Source organism: Apostichopus japonicus, chromosome 22 (genome assembly GCF_037975245.1).
Source record: "Apostichopus japonicus isolate 1M-3 chromosome 22, ASM3797524v1, whole genome shotgun sequence".
NCBI classification, from domain to species: Eukaryota; Metazoa; Echinodermata; class Holothuroidea; order Aspidochirotida; family Stichopodidae; genus Apostichopus; species Apostichopus japonicus.
The window spans coordinates 12,734,879-12,762,564 of record NC_092582.1 but is presented as its reverse complement, the minus strand read 5'-3'; the positions used below and the strand labels follow the sequence as shown (position 1 = coordinate 12,762,564).

General features: G+C 37.3%; 1 protein-coding gene across 3 annotated transcripts; it reads right to left on the bottom strand.

Moving 5' to 3' along the window:
- Positions 1 to 70: 70 nt before the first annotated feature.
- Positions 71 to 27,686, bottom strand: LOC139963907 (uncharacterized). 3 transcript variants are annotated; one of them, XM_071965120.1, is made up of 29 exons: positions 27,532 to 27,686; positions 26,306 to 26,402; positions 25,865 to 25,959; positions 22,792 to 24,962; positions 21,814 to 21,876; positions 21,464 to 21,565; positions 20,749 to 20,858; positions 19,758 to 19,861; positions 18,965 to 19,152; positions 18,436 to 18,594; positions 17,504 to 17,767; positions 16,106 to 17,071; positions 14,864 to 15,342; positions 14,387 to 14,498; positions 13,513 to 13,680; positions 12,802 to 13,032; positions 11,825 to 11,965; positions 10,720 to 10,870; positions 9,891 to 10,152; positions 9,357 to 9,612; positions 8,747 to 8,950; positions 7,860 to 8,039; positions 6,832 to 6,926; positions 6,512 to 6,586; positions 6,104 to 6,256; positions 5,654 to 5,779; positions 3,064 to 3,175; positions 2,043 to 2,212; positions 71 to 444 (listed from the first exon to the last, which is right to left on the bottom strand). In XM_071965120.1, the coding sequence occupies exons 2-29, from the start codon at positions 26,380 to 26,382 to the stop codon at positions 219 to 221; spliced, it is 7,440 nt and encodes a 2,479-aa protein (XP_071821221.1). In that variant the 5' UTR covers positions 26,383 to 26,402; positions 27,532 to 27,686; the 3' UTR covers positions 71 to 218. The 3 variants fall into 3 exon arrangements, with proteins under 3 accessions (XP_071821221.1, XP_071821222.1, XP_071821223.1); XM_071965121.1 differs by lacking the exon at positions 25,865 to 25,959; XM_071965122.1 differs by lacking the exon at positions 2,043 to 2,212 and having other exon boundaries at positions 282 to 444.

The window sequence follows — 27,686 nt, the reverse complement described above, 5'->3', positions numbered from 1 at the left end:
TTTTTGCAACAACAAAGAAATATATATATATATATATATATATATATATATGACAACAAAGAAAGTTGGATATCATTTCAATAATTGTTTATTTTAATCTGTTCCACTGATATTCAAATTGCTGTTTTGAAAAATATAAAGTATATGATGTTTTCCTTGCATAGTAATTATTTTCTTTTACTAAATATGGCTCAAAAGTGATATTCTTATATATATAATTATTTATTGACATTAATCTGCTGTGAAGACTCTGGAATAAGAAACAAATCAGAAGAACCAGCTAAAACGGTTGAGTTATTCAAGATGGTGGCATCGGGTTGAAGGAGACTGGTAGAATCAGTCCCAGAAGGGTTAAAGGTCATTGAATTAGCACTGTTTCTTCTACTGGCTGCTCTCAAATTAGCTCTCTTGATTGCATGATTCATCTCAGCCACTGTTGAAAGTCTGCCCCAGAGAGGAACGGAAAAAGGAAATAAAATATATGAGAGAGGGGGAGGGACGGAGGAGGGGTCAGGAGAAGGAGTCATCTGCTATGGCCTTGTTCTCACTTGATCAAATGTCTCTTCCGTAAAACAAACCAGTCATGAACCAAGTATGGTATGGAGTAGGAACACCAAACCACTAGCTTGCTGGCAGTATTACAACAGGCCCGCTCATTTTGACGTGTTTTTAGGGATGCAAAAGTTTTGGTTGGCTATTAACCTCTTTCTTATGTTCATACACAGAAAACAAGTATTCCAAATATATGTAACCCTTTGAAAGTTATGTGTTACTTTAATAATGGGTGGCGCTGTGTAGATTTAATTTAGAGGGTTTGTTGTTATTATTATGCCACTGCACATGTCTAGGTTTTTTGTTGCCTGGTTGCCATCTTTGCCAGTACAGCCACTTTAGCCCGATGTCCTCTGTGAGGCATACTTTAGAGGATATAGTACGTCAGCTGGTGTCTTGTTTCTCTTGAGATATTCGATAACTGATTACTTGACGGTCGCAGGAACTTCGCCTGAGCCAATGATGTCCCCGAAATGATGAGTTAATGCGCGATTATAATTAGGGGAAATTTATATAGTCTAGCTGGGGATAAGTGCATGCAATGGGGGGGGGGGGGAGGAGGGTATTAATCTAGAAGGGGGTTTATCTCACTACTGTGGGATAGCATTCATTGTTACTCTATTAAGCATTATTGTATTAAGCATTTAAGTGTATACCACACCATATTCAAACGGGGGAATTCCTCTCTCCTATCTCAATAGTTGAGTACCCTGATGATATTAAATTAGTATGTGTTGGGACAGTTAAATAACAGTTAAATAACTAAGGAGTGTTAGCTCAGTGGTTAACGCCGGTGCCTTTCAATCATAAGGTCCCCGGTTCGAGTCACTCCCAGATAAATGTATGTCGTCCAGTTACAGAGTTGTTGACAATTAACAATTCATAATCATGGACGTTAAATATGAATGTAAGAGACTGACTTCGGTCAGCTTGCGGCTTTGATAAGCCAATGCGGCTTCTTCGCGAGTTCCTGCTTGCAGGAGGATCTAATATACATACAACTTGGGTTTTTGTGTCTTTATTTAGTTCTGCGTAAGGGGCTATGACTCTAATCTATAAAGAGGGCGGACGAACCAGGGGTTACATAAACACGATTTATCAGCCATTGTCAATGTTTACAAAGAATGCGGTACCAATTATAGAACAAAGCAAATAATGGACTTGTCATCATGCTGAACTGATGAGAAGATAAAAGAAGAGTTTATAAACATGCTTACTCACAGCAAATATGTCAAGAAATGTCGTTGACTTACTTTCAAAGAGTATAATTAAACATTGAAATAAAAATAAAGCATCATTGATTGGATGATTAATAATAGATTGAAAAAGAAAATATTTAAAAACAATGGATAAATAAGATATGGATGATTATGAACATTAAACAAACAAACAAACTCTAAATTTAACCGATAGAAACAAACATGACCTTATTAATTGCCCTGCATGAAAGGAAACAAATAATGCTACATGGCTTTGAATCAGGTGATTACCTTCTCTTAGGACTGGGAGGACTGCAGGTGTATGTTTGTGGTGCATATGTCAGCTGTCCCCGGAGGGTGGTATTCAGCGTGTCCAGGTTAGCTGAGAGGTTGTCAATCTTCTCTCGTTCCTGGTGCCATTGCTGTTTCATCTCAGAGATCTCTGCTGCGATGTCCTCTATCTATACCAGATCAGAATATTTCATCACTGAAAGAAGCTTCCTTTTCTTTTTGCTTCCTTGCCCTACTTTTTTCCTCTTTCCCAATATTGGTGCAGGTTAGAAATAAAATCTGGCAACATTTGGACTCAGTTATGTATGTATGTATTTTGTATGTATTTTTGATACTCCTGCGAGCAGGAACTCGCGAAGAAGCATCATTGGCTTATCAAAGCCGCAAGCTGACCAAAGTCAGTCTCTTACTTTCTTATTTAACACCCATTGATTACGAATTGTCAACAACTCTGTAACTGGACGACATACATTAATCTTGGAGTGACTCAAACAGGGGACCCTATGATTGGAAGGCACCGGCGTTAACCACTGAGCTAACACTCCATTATTCAGATTAATTAAGATTGATTCAGATTTTTATTTTGACTACCAAGGAAAAGCTGATACTTTGTTACATTCTTGACTTGAGGTAGGTCAAAGTTCTTCAAATAAAAAGTAATCAAAGTTTGTTGCTTTAATACTTGTCTCTGAGGTGGTGCTCATGTCTAATGAGGATTGTTCAGTTTCACAGATCGTGTAATATGTGAAACCATTACAACATGTCTGTAAGGTCGCTAAAGGCTGGCTGGAATAAATTGGCAGTCGGTACAAAATGCGAGAGGAGTATTTGTACCTTTTTTTTTTCTCTCTCTTAAGTTTCTTGGACAACTTTCAAAATGGCTTAACCATTTCAAAGGTGCTAAAGTTGCAGAATTTCAGAGACGTTGTTTAAACTACTGCAACACAAATTAAACCTTTACGATGCAAACTCTCCAGTTGAAGATACTAACTTATTTTTCCTTTTTTATTCAGTTACTCACTAGGTCAGTCTTCTTTGGTGTTGTGAACTTTGAGGTCATAGTCTTCACATGGTCCCGTATCTCATCTTGGAGGTTCTTCTTCATCTCCATCTCTAAAGCCTTCATCTCGTTCCTATGATAAAGCATGAAAGGCCAGCAGCAGAATTATTCAAAAGAATTAGTGAGCTAGTAACATCTTCCAGCCATACCTGTCCGGACATCAGTGGCGCAACCAGTGGGGAAGGGGAGGGGGGCAGGGTTGTGGGATCCCCCAGTAAAATATCTTGCCCCCCCAAATGACATTGGTAGAAAAAAACAACTGTTGCAAAAAAAAGTACAAAATACATGTAAAAAGGCTCAGTTAAACCAGTTAGCAGTTGTCGTTAATCAGTAATTGATGGAAATTCTCATATTACTACCAGCCAGTTGGATCTCAAGTTAAATGTTATCCTATCATTTTCCTTTCTGTCATAGCTATAATTAAGGCCCCCATCCCCCTCCCCCCTATGCCTACCCAACGAGATAACCTGCTACCATGCTTGTCTTATAATGTATATGTTTATAACTTTAATACCATAGTTATATTGCTCGTCCCAAGTTCATCCGATATTGGTTACTTGCAAGCTGCAGCATGATATATTATGTAATTTCAACATCACATGTGTGAACTCACGCAGACTGACCGGTCATTGGAATAGGCCTAACCAAAATATTGTTTCCAACGACTATACAGATTTCAGTCGATTAATGTTACAAAACCAACGGATTATGGCCCTGGGCAGACAGTTTTGTAGTGGCTGAATGAATGAAAATGAAAGTGAGCTTCATATGCAAATTTATTTAAATTTTTATAATTATAACAAATCATAGACTATGAGATAGCTTAAACTGTACTGTTTAAAGAATTGTCCAGACCAATGAGAACTTAGGACAAAACAACTGAAAGGACGAAGAAGTGAACCTAAATTGTCAAAATCCCATTGCTTATACCAGCTTAGAAAATGTTTAAAGGTGATCTAGATTCCAACTTTGATTTGGCAAATTACCAATTTTACTGACAAAATGTATCATCCAATTATACAGAAATGCAAAGGGCTTTTGTTGAGGAAGTCTAAACGATACATTTATGTACTGTAAACAGTATGAGAAGAGAGCACACAGGGTTATCAGCTAAGAGTATAGTGACTTTCCTCAAGCACGTAGCCATGAGGGGGGAGGTTGCATTCCCCACCCCCCCCCAAAATGAGAGAAAAACAGAGAGAAAAAGAGAGAGAAAAACAGAGGGGGAAAGAAGAGAGAAAAACGGGGGACCATGAGCAGGAAGAATTTAGAATGTAGAGCGATCTCACACAAAGTCTCAGAAGTGTGGAAATTGGAATATCTCATTCCCATTTATGACTAAAATAGATTTAATTTGCATAGCGGTATATTTAAGCCCTTTGTCCTCCACACGTTTGAAAAGCCATCTACGCACGTAGCCTATGTTTAGTCACCCTATTGAAAAGGAATGCTAACTACAAAGTTGCAGGTTACATATACACTTGGGTTGAGCAACCTTTTTCTATAGGGTTCATATCTCAACTAATTTTGTTGTTGACTTATAGCTTTGAGAGTATAAACATTTAAGAAACATGAAGCAACATTGATTGGATGTGGTATTCTTGTCAAAACATTTTTGAGAAACTTCTGGAAGCTTGCCAGGCAAACCAACAATAGCTACTCCCGTCAATTTAATAAAATGTCATACTTGAATAGTCCTTTGCCAAAGATTTTATGTCAATTCTTTTCCATATTAACTTCAGCTTTTGTGACAAAAATACAAATTTATCAAATACTTTTGTCATGTAAAACCTATAAGATTGTATAATACTTGCTGCTTACATTCAGCTATAATGCTTTAGTGCAATCAATAGTATTAGTGACCTCATCCCTCTTCCCTTCTTTAGCAAATCCAAATAAAAATTATATATATTACCAAAAGTATGCCAGAAAAAGTCAAATAACCATCACTCATGTTCAAAACTACAATGCCAAAAAATGATGACAACAATTTAAGCATTTTTTCATCTTAATTAAATGACAATTCTTTTTGAATTCCTTTACTTTCTTGACTTCAGGGATTTTTCTGATGACCTCTTAGTATAGTTTGCATCTCTCTCGTTTGCTGTATAATTGACATCAGTAAAATTTTAAATTTATTAAAGAAATTAAGTTTTGTGATGATTCATTTAAAGGGTGGTGAAGACTCGCGCAAAAAGACACGTCTAATGCCGGTAATCTGACCTACTTTCGAATGAGGTGTAACAGAAGTGTTAGACACCACCATTGATCCCAGAAAATACTCACACAGCTTGCTACCGTCGGTAATAAGACACCAGTGTACAGTTAGTACATACAGCTGTGGTCAATACCCACAGCACAGTGTATAATCGATACAGCAATGGACATCCCAGGTCTAGATAAAAATAACAAGGTATCACGTTTCATGACCGCATTTTGTAGCGACACAAACAAAATGTCACTTGCAAGCAACAGAAAGTTAACTTTTGCAGATGGCTGCACACGGTTTGCCGGGGCGATTCTTCAATGCCTTTAATACTTTTACACCTACTTCCTCTTGACCTCTTCTGCTTCTGCGTCCACAGAGTACGGATTCATGAGATCCTGTATCCTGCTGCCAAAGATGGAATGTTGTCTGACGAGGTTCGACTTCTCGTTTTCCTTGTTCTTGAGAAGACTATAGGTAGCGAAGAGAAGATAAATTGTAATAAAGATAAAAATAAAACAGAGAAAAACGGGACAATGTCTATTAGAACATAGACACACTGCATTCGCACTGTGAAATACTGTGATTGAAGCCTCATGGTACGGTACTATAGATTTGGTTGAGGAGGGGAGGGAAGGCCAGGGGGGGAGGGAGGGAAGGGGGACTGCAGGGAGGAGTTACATTGTAGACACAAACAAACTGTTTCAACAAGAGCCAAGCAAATCTTACCGCATGTGATGTATTTTTGTTAAGTGTGTGAGTGAGTGAGTTTTAATAATTAATGAGAATTCTCACCTTGTACTGAGAGATTGCACAAGTTCTCTCTCTGTATCCAGCTGTCTCTTGGTCCTCTGTAGTTCTTCTGTCAGGGAAGAGTGAAATTCCTCTAAGGAGCTGTTCCTTTCTCGTAGAGAATGGATTATGTGCGACTTTTCAGAAATCTCGCCACTGAGAAGAGGGTTAAACCAAGAAATATTTGATCAATCCTTTCAAAAAATATATATATATTTAAAAAAAAAAAAAATTCAGGACAAGGTCATAATGATCAGATATTGCAAAGCTTTGGCTGCTACAATTCTGTGCTATGATGGTCTGCAATCTATGGGATGTGGTAGCACAAGTGGGTTTGTGAACAAGTTCAGGGTGATTTACTGAAGAACTTGGCTAAAAATCATAACGACTATTTTGTTCCATCTGGCTTACCTCTGAAGTTGGTTCTCGTGGCTCATCCTTCCTAACTCATCTTGAAGTTCACTGACCTTCTCATCACTAGTCTCCCTTAATTGTTAAAATATTAAAAAAAATTAAAATAGTATAATAAAGAGATTGATGCATCACCTCACTTGTTCATCTTTACACCTTGACTGGTCTTGCTAATTTTTATACCTGAATTAAACTTAATTTTTGTCATTTAAGTTCAGTTTCATATACAAATATTCTTTCGTCAACAGGGAACCTGTCTTTAACATAACATAACATAACATAAGGAGGGGTTGCTTTAATGAAGCAAAATCATTACTCACAACTGAGTCTTTATCTTTGACGAGAAGAGCTGGTTGCTAAGGAGCCATCTTTTCTTTTTTTCTTTGCTGACTTTCTTCAAGCTTTCTGAAAGATTCTTGAAATATATGGAGGGTACAAAAATGATGAAAAATCAGAAATACTTTAGCAATCACGGATATTGTACAATTACAAGTGTTTTATTAGGTATACGTTCTTTTTTTGATGCAGATTTTGTCTATGATTTTATCAAGCTAATAGTCCTGACCTGTCTACTTGCAATAGGCCAGTACCTAGCCATGATTGTAGAAGGATAAATTCAATATAAATTAAATCAGTGTTCTTCCAATAGTGCAGTTACAGTATATCAGTGACATGATGCAAACACTTGCTATGATTCATTGTGTTGACACCCTCTCTGTTTTCAAGTTATCAAACATTCAGCCTCTGAAGAAGATACTGCTAGGATCAAAAAGTCAAGCCCTCTTACACATTCTCTCACACAGGCTCTTTAGTGAATAAGCAGTTTGCTAACAGTACTTTTTGTTTATTTCGAAATTATAAAACAATCAAATAATGTGATTGCATTTCATATTCTAAATCATTTCACCAAACTTATTGACCATTAACTATAATGAGAGGAACTTTGACACAAGAAGCTGCATGAATCTTGACAAATCACCCATAATAAAAATGAGTTCATAATAAGAATAATAATAATAATCATAATCTAGTCTCTACCAAATTCAATGCTAGCTCTTTCTAAGAGGTCACCAGTATTGACCCCAAATTCTGCCAGAAAGCCAAATTATCATCGTCATTCAAACTCTAACGTCAACAAACACTTACAAAGTATTTAGTCTCACTGAGAGACTGAATTGTCTAGTTTAAAGTTCCTCGATGTCTGGAAATATGTTGGAGGTTCAGAGCGACTAGGAAAATTACCTTTCAAAACACTTAACAAATTTAGCATGCTCAAATGAGGCACTAAATATTATTAAACTGAACTAAGTATAATATTGAAATTGAAAACATCTATGGTCATACTCACCCTCTCCTTGTGTAATGCAACCTCAAGGTCGTCTATCTTCCTCCGGTAGGCTGTGGTCTGATGCTCTGCTAGTGAGAGGCGGGAGGAGAGATCAGCCATCTCGGTCTTCTTCTCTTCTAACTCCTTCATCAATAGGACACAGCTATCTTCCATGGAGTCAATGTTCTGGTTCAGTTCAGACTGTTAGGTCAAAGACATGAGCAGGAATAGACTTAAAGGATGTGAAGACCCGCACACAAATAAACGTCTAATGCCGGTAATTTGACCTAGTTTCGAATGAGGTGTAACAGAAGTGTTAGACACCACCATCGATCCCAGAAAATACACACACAGCTTGCTACCGTCTGTAATTAGACACTAGTGTACAGTCTGTATATACAGCTGCGGTCAATACCCACAGCACAGTGTACAAACGATTCAGCGATGGACATCTCAGGTCCAGCTAAAGATAACAAGGTATCACGTTTCATGACTGTCTGCATTTTGTAGCGACAAGAGAAAAACTTCACTTGCAAGCGACGGAAAGTTAACTTTTTCAGAGGGCAGCACACGGTTTGGGGCGAGTCTTCAATGCCTTTAAATTGCAAATTTGATTCTTATTTTGGTCTCTGCTGAGTTGGATTCATTTACTTAGGAAAGAGAATTAACTTTTAAAATAGGTGCTACAAAGATTAACAAAAGATGTGTGTCACTTGATGGTACAAACGCAAGTGAAAAATGGCTTGCTTTGTTTATGTTACCATGGAAACTAACATTTTGAACAATATGCATATAGATACTTCCAAACTGTTCAAAACATAAGTAAACCTAAAGTGTACAAGTATTCATTTCAGCCATCTTGCAGTTTCTTTGTGTCATTCTATCCACATTTTTGTTGTTATGATTACATTTTTCTCTTGCAGTTTTTGAACCTCCTTCTCCAGGGCCTCGGTCTTCTGAGATGCGGGGCTGCCGTCTGCCATTTCTTTCTCGACAAACTTTCTCAGTCCCATCAACTGTTTGCTTAAGTTGTCCTGTTCGAAATGACTGACTCTGGCCGCGACCTCCTCCTCATACAGTCTGTTCTGTAAAGTGTTCTTCTCATTGGATAGCTACATGAGTATTACAACAAAAAATACAGAACTTTGTACATTTTGCAACTTAATACTAGTTAGTAAACATAGTTTCAAATCAAATTTCATCGGTACAGGTTCTACCCATCCAACTCTTATCTCTGTTAAAAGTAAAATTCTACATTTCATCCTGGAAACACTTCCCTACCTTTTTGTGGTTGCATTGGGCATGGCAGGGTAGTGGGGGAGGAGGGGGGGTGGGGTGGCAAGGAGAGGGGAAGGGGAAGTGGTAAGACAGAGGAAGGAATACAAGAAGTTATCTATTTCATCATGAATTAAACTTTAACAAAAAACAATAAAATGGATATAGAACCAAACAGTTTGAGCATGAATAGTTATAAGGAATATCATAATTACAAATGGACATTTTTAGTACAAACTTTACCTTTTCAATCTTATCATCCAGTTGTTTTCTAAGTTTGTCCTTCTCCGCTCGAAGTTTCTTGACCGATTTCCTCTCTTCCACAAACTCCTTCTGTAACTGCTCCAGATCGCTCGTCAATGACAACACCTTCTCTTCTTCTTCTGCCAGTTGTTCGGCTTGATCTTTATTCGACTGTTCTACGGTCTTTTGCGATTCTAATGATTCACTCAGCAGTGACCCAAGTCTACTTATCTCACCTTGAGACTCAGAAATGGACCTAATATTATATCCAAAAATGATTAACATTATTTTAGAAACAAGTAACAATAAAAGGGCTTATCAAAATAATATATGAAACCTTCCACAAGGAATCAAATAATTGAATCGAATTAGAATTGTATTTTAGCCTAATCCTGGACAAACAGAAAATTTATTTTAATATTGTTAACCTGTAGAATTGTACTAATAAATTCAGCAAATCACATTGTAGCCTAAGTGTAATATCTATTTAAAACTCAATCATATGCAGCAAATATTTAATTTTTAAAACTGCACCTATCAAAGACTTCTCCCTTTTCCTCTAACATCTTCTGATTCCTGTTGAGTTCGGTCTGCAGTTGCATGGCTGTATCTTTCAGTCTGTCAACAGTGCCCGTTGTCTTCTCCAACTCTTTCTGAAGGAAACTGTTGAAGTTACGCTGCGACTCTGAGGTGCAATCCAATCTGGTGTGGTTGTCATGCAGCATTTGGTACTGTTGCTGGAGAAGGCTGTAAGATTTCTTACCTTCATCCCTTTCTTCCTGAATATTCTTGAGCTCTAGAGGTTAAAGAAAGAACAAGAAGCCTCCATTAACTACAGCCAAAAATAAAAAAGCAACCCCCCCCCCAAAAAAAACAAAGCAAATAGATGACACACACCAAAACAAGCCAAAATATTTTCTTAAGCTTTGGAACAAACTTCAGGGAGTAATTTGTCCATTAGTGCACAACAAAATGCTATGCTAAAGTGGGCAAATTGCTGTACAAGTGCAAATTGAACAGCAGTTCTAGTACACAGGAATCCCTAGTATTTTATGAGAGGCAAATTTCAGAGCTTTCAATACTGTTGCATCTAGAGACATTAAACAATAAATTGTTCCCAGTATACTTCATTAACATCCCGCATAACTTGCTTAAGGAAAGGAGCAAACGCAAAAGGTACAAACTTGTAGAAATAATTTCCTCAACTGTATACTCTTTGTGGTTAAATTCTAATCCCATTTTATTGAGTTTACACTTTTGGTATAATTTCTGATTTTAAGTTATCCCAAACATGTAAAAAGTTACTTTTTATGACAAGAAAGTAATCATAATCATCATAATGTTGACTGACTTTCAAAGATACCTTTTTCAAGAAGAATGTGGTCATTTTCAAGCTGTTTGTGATCTTCCTGTAGTTTTAAATGTTCCTCTCTCTCTTCGTTTAACTCCCAGTCAAGCTCTTCCTTTTTCCTCTTCTCTTCAAGGATTTCTGTGGTTGTGTTATGAAGTTCATTCTTGATCAAGAGGGGGAGGGGGGGAAAAAAATGCCCAAAAGCTCATCAATATATCTCATCAATATCTTTGTCAATTTTATTCAGGTTCTGCTGATATCTGATACATTAAATGACAAAAGATGATCTCAACTTGAACAAAGAATACCCTTTCAAACCTGTTTCCTAGTGGTTGTCTTCAAACTAGTAACCAAATAGGGGTATTGAATATCTAAGACACCTCACTCAAATGATTTGATTTTAAATAATTCTTTTTAGTCTTTTGATGCATGCCCCACCCCCCCACCCAAATTATTTTTTTTTACAAGAAATGCATTTGATTTTTTGTTATTCATGACAAATTATGATCCATATGAGTAAGACTTCACATTGACAACTAGCAATAGGCCTAACATGTTTACTACCAGATGCAGAAATTAATAATGATCAACCTCCTGGTGTTTTCATAAAATTATGCCACAGCACACAGTGGGGCTTTAAAATCATCAGAATCTTAGACAGGGAAGAGACTGAGCCGGGAAAAAAAAAATCTGAAATTCATCGATCACCGTCCTGGGGGAGGGGTTTAAGGGGAGGGGGTCCCCCTACCCTTGAGAAAATTTTTGCCAGGTAAGGAGGGCTTAGATGCAAAATGTTGGACTCTAGATGGAATCTATCACATCACGTAACTGGCCAAAAAAGTGTGGAATTTCTGCTTGTATATTTTATCCATAAGCTTTTTTGAACAAAAAAAAAGGCTTTTTTGCTTGCCCTGTTCTACTTGATTCCACCACTGGTCAAATTCGGTGTTCCATCCCTTCACAGTCCAGCATGTTCGGCAAAAAAATAAAATAAAATAAATAAATAAAAAATAATAATAATAATAATAAAAAAACGCAAATTACGAGAAAAAAACGCGTTTCCGCGGAAGAGTCTCATGCCTGCTTAGAAGAGTACTTCAGTCTCTACTTCTCTTACTTCTAGAGATTGGACTGTCTGTGTCTTTTCCTTCATTTCTTGAGTCTGTTCCGATAGTTCTCTCTTAGCCAGCTCTGCCTCTGACGTCAGGACCGCCAGTCTACTGGTCACTCTCCCCAGCTCTTCTTCCTTCTGACGATGCTGAAATGAATATTTTATGAACCCTGTGAAGTTTGAGGTCATCATATTTGTGACATTACAATCTAAGCATAAATGTGGTAAAAATAACACCCCATCCCCCCCCCAACAAAAAATTAAAATAATGTTCAATCATTGTCATACATTTCACAATTATCTAACCATAATTATCAATATGGTATAAATTAACTAATTATATCATATAAATATCAACAATAACCAATTTGATTATTCCAGTCACATATTCCTCAGTAGGATGTGAAGTTGGCATTTTGTTGGTTTTTATTTCATTTTAAGACACATCATCATATTTACACATCAATTACACTTCTATTTGAAAAGATACAAAAAAAAAAGAGTAAAATTGACAATTATCAAAAATTGGTCTGTTTTGTTAAAAAACTATATCATGGACACCCATACTGTATGTAACTAATATAAGAAAAACATTTTGCTGCATGTATTTGTTTGATTTGCTCATGAAAAGTATTCTGCATTCAAAGAGTAGCTCCATTTGTAGACAATATGATGGCCTTTGGCCTGACAGCTGGAGAGCATGTATATATACTTCCCATTCAAGGATTGGTAAGACTACATGGAATGTTTGGAAGGGTTGTATGGTTGAGCTAGTTATTTCTGGACAGGGCTGATATCTCCAAGGGGATAAAAGGATCAGCCTTTTATATGAATATGTATGAGCCATCTCTTAATCCTTTTAGTGCAAAGAAACAAAATTACAATAATTAGATGAGTAAATCTTGCAGAGAGTGAATGCCATTTATGTAAATTAAAGTATATATTTTGAATGAAATGCGACCAACTGTAGTTAAAACACGTACAGCTTCAGTTATCATCAGGGTCTCTGTTTCTCTCTGTTTCAGTGTTTGCTCCAGAGCAGCAATTTTCGAATGAGCCTCGTCTCTCTCCTTCCGGAGTTGTTGAATCGATTCCTCTTTGACTGCATATAAAATCTCCTTCTCAGCCATCTCAGATTTTGCCTTAGAAAGTTTGCTTTGGACTTGCTTCAAGTCTTTTTCATTACACAGCAAATCCTTTTCAAGAGAAGAAATCTAGCAGAGTAAAAAAAAAAATCAGATGTTACTTTAATTGCGTCCAGACAAGAGAATCTTTATTTAATGCAAGATGTCAATTTATGTAACATTTCTTTCATCACGAAAAAATTATTACGTCTGATTAAATTATAGATATGCAACCTCATGCTTCAATCTATGTGGAAAATGCTTGGATATAACCAATTGAATGACCCTAACATCTCAAGAAATAACAACAGGCGTTTGCAGTAGAGTAATGTGCACTTGTACCCAAGACTGGAATGTGTTGAACGGTTGTAGGGCTGAGCTTGTTATTTCTGGACAGGGCTGATATTCCAAAGAAGTAACAGCATCAGCCTTTTATATGGATATGTTTGAGCTATCTCTAAATCTTTCTATTCCAAAGAAACAAAATTACAATAATTGGATGAGTAAATCTGGTGGAGAGTGGATGCGATTTTATGTAAATTAACAAAATTAACTTAAATTAACTTGTACCCGAGACTGGAGGTGGACAACATCTTCCCTCTTAGAATCTTTGGCCCTCTCGACGTCCGTCTGTGTTCTTAGTAATTCTTGATAGAGGTCAAGGATCTTGGTACTCATTCCTCCCTTTTCATACTTCAGTTCCTCCAAGAGACCACTTGCTGTTGACAGCTGGGCTTGCTAAAATGGATAAAAAAGAGGAAAGAAATGGAAAGCAAATGGTCCCTGCTAAATGTATACAAAGTATTAAACCCACAGTGCTTACCTCTATAGCCAGACCATCTTCGATACAGTAACTTGTTAATTGTTTTTTTTAGTAGCGACGCATTATTTTGAAATGTCAGGCACCAACAATTGGTCAACTGCCCACTGCGGAAAACTAACCTGGATACCTACTACATCTCCTATACCTATGTTATGTAGCTCGTCATATTATTGAATTTTATTAGTTGTTTGGAAAATTGCGGATACTATGAGTTAACTAAGTAAATTTTATATTCACATGTTCATGCTTGTTATAAAAATAAATAAACCAAAAAAACCAAAGGGAAAATTTAACACATTGTAGCAAATTTTAACAAACAAGGTTGGATCATTATTTTTTTTTTAAGTAACACTTTAGAACGACTTATACCTTTTAAAGCAACTGTACTTCCGCAGCCAGACCACAAATATTACCAACCAGTCTTGGTACCAGAATACATATGTAGTAGAATATATATATGTAGTATATATGCAATATATATGTGGTATATATTTACATACTACCAGCAATCACTTAATATGTGTTAAGCCACAAACAGTCATTTTCACTATGTTAATCCCTTCAATAAATATTGCCAAAATATACTGAAAATTGTGGCTCACATTCTGATACCTGCCTTACCTTGATGTGTAACTGATCTTTGGCATTTTGTAAATCTTCTTGGCAACGACTTAACTTTTCCTTGCTTTCTGACAGCTGTACTTCCAATTCTGATTTTTCTCCACCTAGTTTACTGTAAGAAAAGAAATCAAATAAATTGCAATGTAAAAACAAATACACTAGAAAGCTTCCAGTTTCTTCCTGGTTCCATCCGTCTTCAAGGTTATAATTTGAAATTTCCTACATGTAATTAAGCTTTGTTTTAGCAGGTTACATAATTTTGAGCAGACCTCCCGCTGGAAAAGGACTGTGGCTGACATTAGGTGACATTTGATGGTGAGGTCCCTTGAGTATTTTTACTACCATCTTTTTTCCTTAATCAACGTCAAGCAAAGAGAGGAACGAAAAGAAAATAATAATGGTAATTCGTAATTGCTAGTGAGGGTGATACATAAGTTTGGAACCAAAAAGCAACAATAGGTTTTAGTTTTTACTTACGTGAGCTCCAAAACCAAGCCATCTCTCTCTGCCTCTAACTGTACTTTCTCATCCTCTAGATTTTCCAATCTCCTCATCATAACTTTTCGTTTCCCTTCCTTCGTCTTCTCTGCTTCCATGATCTGTGCCTGGAGTTTAAACTCCGCCCGCAGTTCTCCAGTCTCAACCTTGTGTTCCAGGCTTTTCGACTCTAGAAGTGCCTCTCTGAGGTCTCCGGTCAAATCGGCAATGCATGTCTTGAGGTCGCACATCTCAGCTTGAAATCCTCTCAGCTCTTCGTTCAAAGCTCTGCCTCTCTTCAGATGGTCCTCCTTCTCTTTCTCCAGCTGTCCGACTCTGGTGGCCAGTCCGTGATTATCCGTCAACATGGTCCGGTACTTTTCCCAGGGGATGGGGATGAAGTCCCTCACCTTTTCCCTGATGGTGTGGATGTCATCTGTGTGAGAGCTGGTGGATATGTCATATGGTGGGGTCAAAGCCTGAGAGAAAGCAGAAACATGAGATACATTTTGAGAATAATTACCAAGTCAATATCAATATTCAGTCACTGTAAAAGTATACCAGATCTCCCCTGGCACCTTCAAGGAAAAATGTTTTGGTCATCTGTAGCCATGTGATATATCATATACTGTACGTAGTGGCATTAGTGCCACAGAAATAAAGGTGAGGAAATCAAGGTAGGTAACATAACACCTTACTAACAATATTTTATTTTTCGGGGCTGGGAGAGGGGATGAATATACCTGAATATAATATAGTATTATAGTATAGAACTAGCAGTGCTAAGTCTTGTACAAGTATGGAAACAAGTTTGCAAAAATAAAATGAAAAAAACAACAACTAAGAATTATATTTCTGACTTTATAGTTAATTTTACGTATCCAAATAAATACAGCAACATATATTACGGTGATATTTATATCACTGTTACATGAGAGCCTTGAATTGTGTTGGGACATGTGAAAGTGTTCTTTCTTCAATGAAAAGAATCCTGTTTACAACATATGGGTTACATGATAATTAATTCTGTCATTTCTCAGCCTTCAGAAGATATTTTGACGCCCCCACTCCTTTTTCTCCCCGTTATTTCCATGTAAAACTTAAATTTTCAAGCAAGAGTGATCTTCTTTCCAGCCTCATCAAAATATTTTCAATGTAGCCCAGCTGCCATCATGGAATGAATCAGGTTATGAGGAGTCTTTTCACAGACTTCAAATCATTTTGAGAACTAATTCAACTCACCTCTAGAGATGTCTTTAAGTGATGGTTTTCATTCCTCAGACTAGAAACCACTCTCTCAAGAGATCTTAACCTTTCCACCTGCTGCTTGGATTCCTCTAGGACCTTCAATTCTACATCCTTCTCGTTCAAGGCTCCTTCGTAACTCCTGAGCCTTTCTTCCACGGCTGTTCTGCTCTTCTCAGATTCCAAACTGAGATTCTCCAGTTCTTTCTGCTTTTCATCCAATCTCTTCTCAGATTCCAAACTAAGATTCTCCAGTTCTTTCTGCTTCTCATCCAGTCTCTTCTCAACTTCTCCTCTGTCATCCTTTAGTCTCCTTATTTCGCCTCTCATGTCAACAGCTTCCTTCTCGAGTCTGTCCCTCCGTTTCTCCTCCTCTGTGAGTTCGGTCTCGCTCTCCTGTAGTTCTTTCCGTAATATCGACACCGACTGGTTCAGAGCCCTGATCTCTTCCTCCTGTTGGATGCCATCTATCTCTGACATTTCCATGTTTGCTCTCATCTCGTCCATTTCTGATTTTGTTTCTTCCAATCTCTTCTCCATGACCTCTCTATCTTCAGTCCACCGCCTCTCGCTCTCTGTGAACTGACAACAGACATCCTTCAACTGTTCTCCTTTCCTCTCGTATCTTTCAGATAGTTCTTTCTTCTCAACCTCTTGTCTTCTGATGATGCCCTGAAGAGCGTTAATCTCCGCCCTAGCATCGTTCATCTTGGAATTCAGCTCTTCGATCGCCGCCGAAAGTTGGTTAATTCGATCGGTCGATTCTCTCGATTGGCTCTCTACTGCTCCATCAGAGGGATTTTTAATGCCAGCAGAAATGACGTTGTGAAGAGAAGATGAACACACATCACAAGAGATTGCAAACTTGGATTTAACGTCATCACCGGGGAAAAGTCGTTGAAGAATTTCCTCCAAGAAGTGATCCTGGACATACTTTGCAATCTGGTGAGTAATATGTTCTACCTGCGGGAATTGAAATAAAAATATATTGAAAGGCAGCCATTTCTACCTAAAGAGTGCTTTAAAGTGTTGCTATTATGTTCCTGTTACCATAATTTACTTGAATATGTAAGAACTTATAATGGTTGATAAGGAATAAATTGTTTCAAAAGCTGGGCCAACAGGCCCAAGAATCAAAAGAATTAACATCAGACAAGGCTAGACTAAACTAATCGATGAGAGATAAAGAGAAGATACATGTCTTTTACGAACATCGGTAGATTGTTTTCATAGAGCGAAGAGTTAAAAATTTTAAACATTGCAAACTATGGGGGATTCATCGACATTTCAAGCAACATGAAAAGTCAAGCCCTATAACCTGCAATCTTAATTCCATCACAGACATATGGTTGGGTTGAAAATGTTTTGGCAAATTTCTGGTTCTAATTAAATTACCTCTTCATCTGTCCTGCCTTCTCCGAGGAAGCCCGCATCCATTTCCGCTTGTATCCTGACCTTGGTGTCCTCCTGGTCACCGAGAGTGATGGTCACCATTGCTGCCGAAGCGGTACCTCCTCCCTCCTGAGATGGAGGCTGACGGGAAGTGGTGATGTCACCAGGAGAATCATCAGGGGATGATGCTGGGAACAGGGCCGGAATCACGTTTAGCAGGAGCTCCTCTCGAATGAACAACGTCAAATCTTCGGTTATATCGTGAAGCTGAGAAGAAGAGAAGAATGCAACTGTGGAAGAGAGAGTACTTTTCTTGCTTTTAGCACATCTCGAGTTATTGTTACCATATCATACTCCTCTACTCTCCCGGCTTAATAATATCGCAACAACACTGAAACAAATGTTCACACCCCTTTGGGTTCACCATAGGCTAGCTTCTTAGAGAAATAGCAACTTCTTGCCACGCTCTTTCGAAGACTTTAGTGAAATATTCTTCAGGACATCATCTAATTAAATTAAATTACAATCATTTAGAAAGGCAAATTGGACCTGTATATATGGTCAATGAATTTTAGACATCCCAAACTCAGCATTCAGACTTCTATTTGGGTATATCTTGTAAACTATTGGGCAGGTGAACGATATCATTAAAAGACTTCCCAGCATAGCCAGATATTTCTGTCCATACTGATGTAAATTTATAGTTCAACATCCATCCTTGAGTGGACCACAGGTGTCAAAAATATTCTACTGCTTTTTCTGTCTCTCACTTGGTAAGCTTATTCTGAAATATAAATTCAATCCAGGCCTGTAATTTATATTTCTATATTTCTTTCTAGATTGGAATTCAGTCTGGAAGATATAATCCTAAGATTCTGGCTATAAAAGTCAAATTCAAAAACGCAACTGGCCAGTGTCAGAGGCGGTGTACTCACTTCTTCATCTGTCTTGGATCCATCTCCACAAATGAATGCTCTGTCTACCTCTGTTTCAATGCTAAATTTTTTCTGCTCTTCGTCAAGCTCCACAAAAATCTTAGCGTAAGCTGTGTTCGTTTTATCCAGGGGCTCAGGATCAGTGATCTCAGTTGAAAGCTGAAAGTAAAAAAACCCCAAAATATACAAAAATAATAACAGTGGTAGATTCATCTATTATGGCACCATGCAGTGTTGTAAAGCACCACCACTCCAGTCACTAAGCTTGAAAAAGTAAGTTCTTCAACACCCCCCCCCCCCTCTACCCATATTATGCTGATTTTGAGTAAGCTGGACTCACTACGAGTCCGTCTTTAATTGAATACTCTTTAAATTGTTAATTATATATATATATATGTATATATGTATATATATATATATATATATATGTATATATATATATATATATATATATATATATATATATATATATATACATATATATATATATATATATATATATATATATATATATATATATGTAGAGTACCTTGTTTTCTTTCTCTGACAGAGTGGCCTCCATCAGGTTGCAGCATTCTGTTTTCGATGCATCTAATTCCACGCTCAAACTTTGCACTTGATCTTGCAGGCTCTTCATGGTTTGTAAATTTGACTTGTGGACTTTGTACAAGTTGAGGTGGTCTTCTCTCATGGCTGTTAGCTGTCCCTCATAGGTCACTATGGGAGAGAAGTATGAAATGTATCTACATATAGTTCTGGACACTCTTATGGTCGCTAATTGGGCCGCTTATAGGTCATTACAGAATGCATTTTACCAAAGGTTAAAAACATTGATCAAAATTTGATAGTAGCTGATTTAAACTTAGACAATCATTCTTCTCTTTTCAGTTAAGGACAGTTAATTAGCAATTAATTGATAATTTGGGTTTTTATGTCCATTAACTTTCTCTTGTTATCAGATATGCTTCATAATGATCAGAGACAATTTATTAGGTTTGCCAGCTGTATTTATATCACATCAGAAATTAATATACCTGTTGCTTTACAAAACAAACAAGAATCAATGCAAGGCCTAGAAATACCACACTTTCATAAATGATTCTGAGCCTGGCCTACATTGCACATAATTTGGCTGTTATTGTCTTATATGATAGAATTATGCCATAAAAATATTTGTAAAGCAAATCTTTCACCATGGTGGCTTAAAGCTTTTCTTCAAAAAATTACAAAATAAACAGTGAATTAGGTAGCTCTGGACAATAAATGGTACCCAAACAGAAGAATCAATTTTTTTTTCTAATTAATTAATTAATTATACTCACAGCTTGTTGTTCTGACTTCTTCTCTCAAGAAACGGATCTCCTCACCTTGCTCTCTGATTTTATTCTCAGCCCCTTGATTTCTTTCAATCAGTTCATCCGCAATTCTGCAAAAAACACAACAGAATATTCCAAGTTTAGCTTGCAGATGCATCTAACATCATTCCTGTGGAAAGGTGGTACAAGTGTGCTATAGATTCGGCATGAAGGTGCTATAAATTCACTACATGATGCATACCGTGTGTTTTAATCTATGCGATGATACTATGTTATCAAGCATACGCTGACTGGTAGCATAATTGTCACCAGTGAAAAAAAAATTCAAAGGTAATTTGCAAACATTTACTTCAAAGCTTTGAGAGCTTCCTTGAGAAATGTGTGATGAGAAAAGTACTAAATCCTTCCCTGCATCAGTTTTATAGTCGAGTCCAGCTATCCAAGTCTGAATCCCAATCCTCTTACCTCTCTATTAAGTCTGAGGCTTAGGTATTGGAGTCCAAGTCCTAATCAAATCTGCTATTTGGTATGCTTGTGTATAATTTATTTGAATATTGTTTGGGTCTTATCTGATCTATAAGGCCCACAAGTGGGCTTAATCGCCACACTTTGCCTAAGAAAGGGGTCGAGGACCAAAATGTCTGTTTCAGGCTATGGCACTGGTGGAGGGGTGCAATGATTATTCCCCCCCCACCCCACGGTCAAGATCACTATCAGCCTGCTACTTATCACCACTCACTACTTAGACTAACTATCTGCATACTGCAATAGGTTTGTAGGAAAGATCACCATTTCTCAGGAAATGTGGAATTAAGACGTAGACCATGGGTCATGACAGATTTGAATGAGTGGTAAAGAACATACCTTTCAAATCTGATCTATGTATACAATTATCTTTCGGAACAAGTTTTTCCCTTCCAAATCCAATTAAAACTAATCCAATTATATTCATCAGAAATGTCACTGTTGACTACTTGCGAGCTCCTTGATATATTACCTGTGATGTCTCTTCATGAACTGTACCCTTTCTTCATCCATTTCTCGTCGATTTCGAAGAAGTAATTGTGACTGTTCCAACTTAGCTTCCATCAGTAGCCAGTCTTTCTCCTAACAAAACAACATTTTTTTAAATCAGAATGCTAGTACAAGATCACATCACAGCATGAACCTTATTGACTTCTTCTTACTATCATCCCCAGAGATTAACTTTCTACTTGTTCAAATGATTCCTCTTCACCTTTTGAAACAATTGGAAAGTTTAATACACCATCCAGAAAAATAATTTAAAAAGTTTTCTTTTGGAAGTTTTTCAGCAAGGTAACATTTGGAAGCAATACAGAGATGACCTAGCAGAGAAATGTGATTAATTTTAAAATACTTTCAATGTTATGAAAGTAATATCTTAAGGTGTGTATCACTTCACCAGCAAGAGATTTATCGACTATTAAGGCAATTTATTAATTTTTGTCCAAGAAATTTACAGTCTATGCCTGTCTTGAAGAAAACATTTACCTTCTGAGAAAAACCAAGCATTTTTGAGATATTCTTGGTGTCTAGGCTTTGGAAGATAGAGACTTGTGACCTAAAATTATAATTAAAAGAATTAATATGACTCTACTTCAGGCTATGAATTAGTATTTGGAGCGAAAAGTTGCAGAGTCCTACAGTAATACATATATTCTTTTTGAAGTCTTTATGAAAAGTCAACTCACAGCAATCAATTGCTTTAATTTGCCATACGATTCCCCAACCAGTTCAAGGCTCTGTTCCTCTGTGTCTTCTTTCAAAGTAACAGTTCCTTTAGGTTTGGGTTCCTGAAGAGGAATAAAGACATTGGCACTAACATTAATGCTATTGATATGGCGAGTTAATATGACAAATTAATCTCGAGTTCCTGCTTGCAGGAGGATCTAAACTATATACATACATATGACTCTACTTCTTGCTATGAATTAGTATTTGGAGCGAAAACTTGCAGATTTCAACAGTAATATATATCTTGTACGAATAAAAGGTAACTCATAGCAATCAATTGCTTTAATTTGCCATACGGTTCCCTTACCAGTTCAAGGCTCTGTTCATCTGTGTCGTCTTTCAAAGTAACAGTTCCTTTAGGTTTGGGTTCCTGTAGAGGAATAATGACATTAATCATACTTGTCAAGTACATTATTGTAGGGGAAAATGAAGCAAAGTAAAAACAAACTAACTGCATGAATGTTCCACACTGCACAGAGTAAGCAAATGAGATACAATTTCCTAATTAGTTATAATTGCCAGATTTGAAAAAATGAAAAATGAAAAAAAAAAAATGAAAAATTTGAGATTATCCAGACTTAACTATAAGCTGGAAATTTTTACTTAATAATATTTGAAGTACATTTAACAGAGCCACTGATATTAATTTTATTTGTTTCCCTAATTAACTTAGTTTAGAAGTTATCACAGCCTCCTGTTATTTATGTTTTGTTGTAGAAATCAAAAACAAAAGTCCCATGGACTCTTTGATTGATTTCAATGACATATACACATTGGAAAGACAAGTGTGTAGCATATTATTGTTAAGCGGGTTATGCTTTATGATGATTTCACCATTTTATAGAGCTTAATTTTTTTTTTAAAACATAGGAAAAGCTGAAAGTTTATAAATGGATTTCAAATTTGATTAATTTACTTCTCAAAGGAATGTCACAAAAACTTTGAATATTGACAGTTCACTGGAAAATTGCACAAAGAGGGACATGTGCTCAACCCCCCCCCATCCCCTCCCTCCATGCTCCCACTCTCTCCCTTTGAGCTCATCGTTTGGAAATGATATAATGTAAAGCTTTAATTTGAAATGGAATTTCTTTGTCAGAAGGATTCTTTCTTCCAGTTTTAATTGTACCTGGTTCACCTTCCTGTCAGTGGTCAAATTCCACCAATTTTCAATATTCAAAATTGACAAAAAAGTTTGGTTAACTAAATATGAAATATATTATCATAATTAGGTCCAATTATCAGATTTTAAAGAATTCAAAGACAAAAAATTAATGTTACGCACCCACTCATCATCCTTATTTTCCATCTCGTTCTGACCTTCCAGCACCATCTCTAGTGACCTCCAGGTGGCGTCAGCCCAAGAATGAGAATTCCCCAAACTTTTGGATTCTGTGCTCTCGTTTGAGATTGTCTCTTCGGGTTCCTCCTCCTCGATAAAATCATGTCCGACCAATTTCTCTACACTCTCTCTGTCCGAGCACTCGCACTGTATCAGATCGTTGCCACAGCACAGGGTCACATTCTGTAGATGCATCAATGGGTAAGACCTTGCTTTAGCCACCGCACGCCGGTCTGATCTACCGACGCTCTGCCCCGGAAGCTCAACATCTTCTACATCAAAGTTAGATGAATACTCTGGTGGTCCATCATCTGACGACTCCTCCATGATGAGGCTTATGTCACTGCCGGAGGACTCAGGCAAGGTTTCCTCTGATTCCTTGGCCAGTACTGCATCGTCTGCAAAGTTGACATGTTGTTCCTCGTGATGGGTGGCATCTGCACCTGATATATTTACTTCAATGTCATCCATGGATATGTCACTGCTGTCACCTATCCCTTCACTAGGAGACTTTCCCTCCACTTCCTCCGATGGTAATCCTTGCTCCTCTCTGATGTAGTCTTCTTCTCCTATGGCGTGACTTTGACTCTGTCGGTGCAAGGACTTTGCACTAGCGATCCGTTCACTGATGATCAGCTCTGTCTTCAGCTTCAGTAGCTCGGAGGGAGCGCTGTCGAGGTGGAACTGCTCTGTGCTAGACTTGAACGGACACACCTCTGGATGCGCGCTGGTAATGCTGTCTACACGATCCATGGCGGATGGAAAGCAAAGCGATTCTTTACCCATAAACAGTTCGGAAGGGGTCGTAAAGCTCTGAAAGGAGCCTACGCCTCCAGTAGCCTCCGCCCTCAATCTCTGTTCTTTTCTGAGCAGCAGATATGAAGGAGTGGAATATTCAAAGAAAGCTGCATCTGGAGACTGTTTCTCTAGCTTGTCAACGGCACTGCTCTCTGGGTAAGCCGTTGCTCCTCCAATGGTTGAATTGTCATCATCCTCTTCACTTGAAACAGTACCAAACTCCACATCAGCCTGCATCATCTTTGCAAGTTGTCCCTTGCGTGGTAATGGAGTAGCAATATGACCAGAGCTGAGCCTATGGTTCTGAGCATTATCACATCTTTTTTCTCCATGTAACTGGGATGATGGTAACAACTCACTGTTAGCTGCTGTAATGTCACTTTGTGTCATCAGTAACAGTTTTGATGGTGCTGTGAAGCTGTTAGATGATCCGACACTACCCTTTCCTTGCTCTGTCATCTGTCTTTCCTCTAAATTGCTTTCTGTAACTTCACCAGAAGGTAAGGCATTCTGAGTATCTGCATCATCTTGCATCATCAGTAACAATTGTGAAGGTACTGTGAAACTCTCAAATGACCCTACCCCTCCTGGTTGCTCAATTGTTTCTCTTACCCCTCCTGGTTGCTCGATTGTTTCTCTTACCCCTCCTGGTTGCTCAATTGCTTCTCTTACACCTTGTGGTTGCTCAATTGCTTCTCTTAGCCCATCTGGTTGCTCAATTGTTTCTCTTACTCCTCCTGGTTGCTCAATTGCTTCTCTTACTCCTCCTGGTTGCTCAATTGCTTCTCTTACTCCTTCTGGTTGCTCAGTCATATCTCTTGTTTCTTGATTCTGATGAACCAATCGTAGACAGTTTTCTGAATCTGACAAACCTGATTTAATCAAAACTGAAGGGGAAGTGAAACTTTGAAAAGAACCAACTCCACTGGTACTGTTCACAATCTCCCTATTATCTATTTTCTGCAGTAACTTTGAAGGCGTTGTGTAAACAATGTCGCTCTCAACTGGCTCAAGTCGTGTTGCTTCTGAACAAGTGTCACTCGATCCCTCCTTGTTACGAGAACTCAGCCCAACAGGGTGAACTTTCTCTTGTGGCATGTCTGATGATGCAGTTGTGGTCATAGCTGCATCTTTCTCTGATTGGTTCACAGGTTCTATGGATGGACTTAATGCATCCTTGTTGGCATAGACAGCAGCAGTGTTGGTGGTACTTTCCACAGATGTACCAGAGGACATCAGGTTTGATGATGAAGGTGGCTGGGAGATGCTGTTGGTGTAGCCTGAATCAGAGTCATCCCCATCATCATGCAGCAGTGCTATGAATTAAAAGACCAAATTATCAAACAAACTAAGTAAAGAAGAAATATATATATAACATTGCCAAAAAACCTACAATTCACTTGTAGGTGGAACCAGGAGGATGTGTATCCAATCAGGTAATGTCCTGTGAGATAATGTTAAACATAACTGTATAGCTTTGAATTGTTATTATTTAGTCTTTCTTCTTCACTTTAATGTACTTGTTGTCTTACTGCACAATCCACATATGGAAACAATGCCTCACAGTAGCAGTTCTGATAGTAAATAGTATGCTGTCTAGGCTATCTCATTGAAAGACTAACCAGGGACTAATTTATAAGGTATTGTATCGCAAAATGTTTAATATGCAAAATCGGCAAATTGCTATTCAAGTGCAACAATGTGTAGCAGGTTTTGCACACAGTACCCATAGTATTCTATGTGAGACAAAATTCAGAGCCTTCAATGCTACCATTAAATTTGAACACTAAATTATTCCCTGCGTACATGTCCAGAAACACTACCAATATGTATGTATAATAGATCCTCCTGCAAGCAGGAACTCGCAAAGAAGCCTAATTGGCTTATCAGAGCCGCAAGCTGACCGAAGTCAGTCTCTCACATTCATATTTAACGTCCATGATTATGAATTGTTAATTGTCAACAACTCTGTCGATATCTCTTCCAGAAATGACATTTGACCTTTTCAAAGATGCTTCAATGGTATTGCATAATTGTGCCATACGACTTCATTTCAAACAGTGTTATATATATATGCTAATAATAAATAAACTTTGCTTAGGAAGCATATAAACTACCTACTGTATGATGCAATCAGTCTCCATTATATATATTCAGTACCTTCATATGATCATAGATGTAACCTGCATGAAAAGGAGTTGCACTATCTCTAACTTACGTAGTTTATATTGATGCCTGTCTTGGTGTCCAGTTAAATCTACAGTTCTACCAGAGGATGAACTATCATGTACATTAGCCATTGTGGTGTTAGGCCTGAAAGAGAGACACTGCCAATAGTTATTAAGTCTGTCCAAACAACAGCTTTCCACAAAATGACCAAAAAGACAGAGCTATATAACCTTAATCAACCAGTCGGGATATATTCAAATGTACTTTGGTTGATTTCACAATGCACTTTACCAACAAAACTATGTCTGCCTCACTATCTTCTTTAAAAACTTTTAATGCTATTTATTGAAATTACTGGTGGCATGAATGTAATATAAACACAAATTGAAGTGATACTTTCCGCATGCAGAAATATACACACCTGGTAAACAACTATTTTCTTTGATGATTATTACATCTCATTGAGTAAAAGTAAAGGATATTTACTCACTTTGCAGTTGAGATCCTTCGTGCATGTAGTGCCTTCATAAGCTTTTGGTATTCCTCTTGGGAAATTTTGGATGTCATTTTCTATCTAGATGGAATTACTGTAGGAGAACAGAGCATGGTATATGTGACAAGGAAAGATCTTATTTATGAAAAAGCAACATCAGCAACATGTGGGTTGACAAAGTCCACATATAAAATTATAGCAACTCAAATATAAGTCTTAACTCAATCTGACTAGAAGGCCTAAAGGGAAAAATAGTTACTACTGAAATAATTTAATCATATACGAATGAAAGTATTTTGTTTACCTAGGTATTATAAGGTTGATTCAATGCATATATATATTGCCAATGTTTTCTTTCCTTTATATCAAAGTAATTATTCCATAACCATAAACAGTAATATTGAGCTTAATTGACGTTATCTTTAATCTTCCCAAGTATAGTGGAAGGGAACACTTTCAAGAAAATTTCAAGATTTTACCACAGCAACAAGATAGAGTCAAACCTTGCAGTGTGCTAGCAAGAATACAAGTATTTTTGACAAAAGTAAAGTCAAAATATGTTTGCAAAGCTGTAGTTATAGCTGATGTCCCAATCATCACTATCAAGTAGAAGTATAGGCTGAACTTATTGTGCATTAGCTTACATTATCAGTTAGACATAGTGTTATTTGCTTCAAAGTAAAGAATGAAAAGAAAATAAATTTTCAATTCCCGACCTTTTTTAATGCATTTATTATATTTGCATAAATACATAGAATAGTAGTACGCAGTTAAGGTCATCCAATTCAAATCAAATACAAGAGATGTAATTGTGATCTTTTTTCAATGCTGGTAATGGTATTTTAAGGGAAAATTTTATTGGGTTTGGAGAAGAAAGAAATGCACAACCGCATCTGAAAGTATAAACCATATGATGTACTAAACCTTGCTATTATTACATAACACTATTGTCACGTTCCACGTTGATCAAAACGTATAGGTTCGGTCTAGGCCTAAGATAGTCTACCATCAGCTTAGTATTTATTTTGTTAGCCTAGGCTATAGTAGGTCCCTAGGCCTACATAGATTCATCATACACAGTAAGTGTATGTAAATGTCTTGCTACATCTATTCTAGGCAAGGACTAACGTTAGGCCACTGATTAGTGTGAACGTTATAGTTGTTCGCGTGATCATGGTATGATTTGATGAAATAATAATTATGGTATATGATTTGAGACTTACCAGCTCTTATTTCCTGTCCCTTTTTTTATCAATGGTTATTTTCCCTATAAGCTTCTTGCCGTAGTCTATTAAAATTTGTATTGCAAATATTTAATACCTTTTAAACTGAACCACGTCCACATTTCAAACGGGCCAACGTTGATTATGCGCGCGCC

What these genes read in the sequence shown, in the direction of transcription:
- LOC139963907 (XM_071965120.1), bottom strand. Translation starts at nt 26,382, where the DNA reads ATGACATCCAAAATTTCCCAAGAGGAATACCAAAAGCTTATGAAGGCA. An exon ending in AAAATAAGGATGATGAGTGG is followed by an intron (nt 21,877 to 22,791) that starts GTGCGTAACATT and finishes ATTCCTCTACAG; the next exon opens with GAACCCAAACCTAAAGGAAC. An exon ending in ATGAACAGAGCCTTGAACTG is followed by an intron (nt 21,566 to 21,813) that starts GTAAGGGAACCG and finishes ATTCCTCTTCAG; the next exon opens with GAACCCAAACCTAAAGGAAC.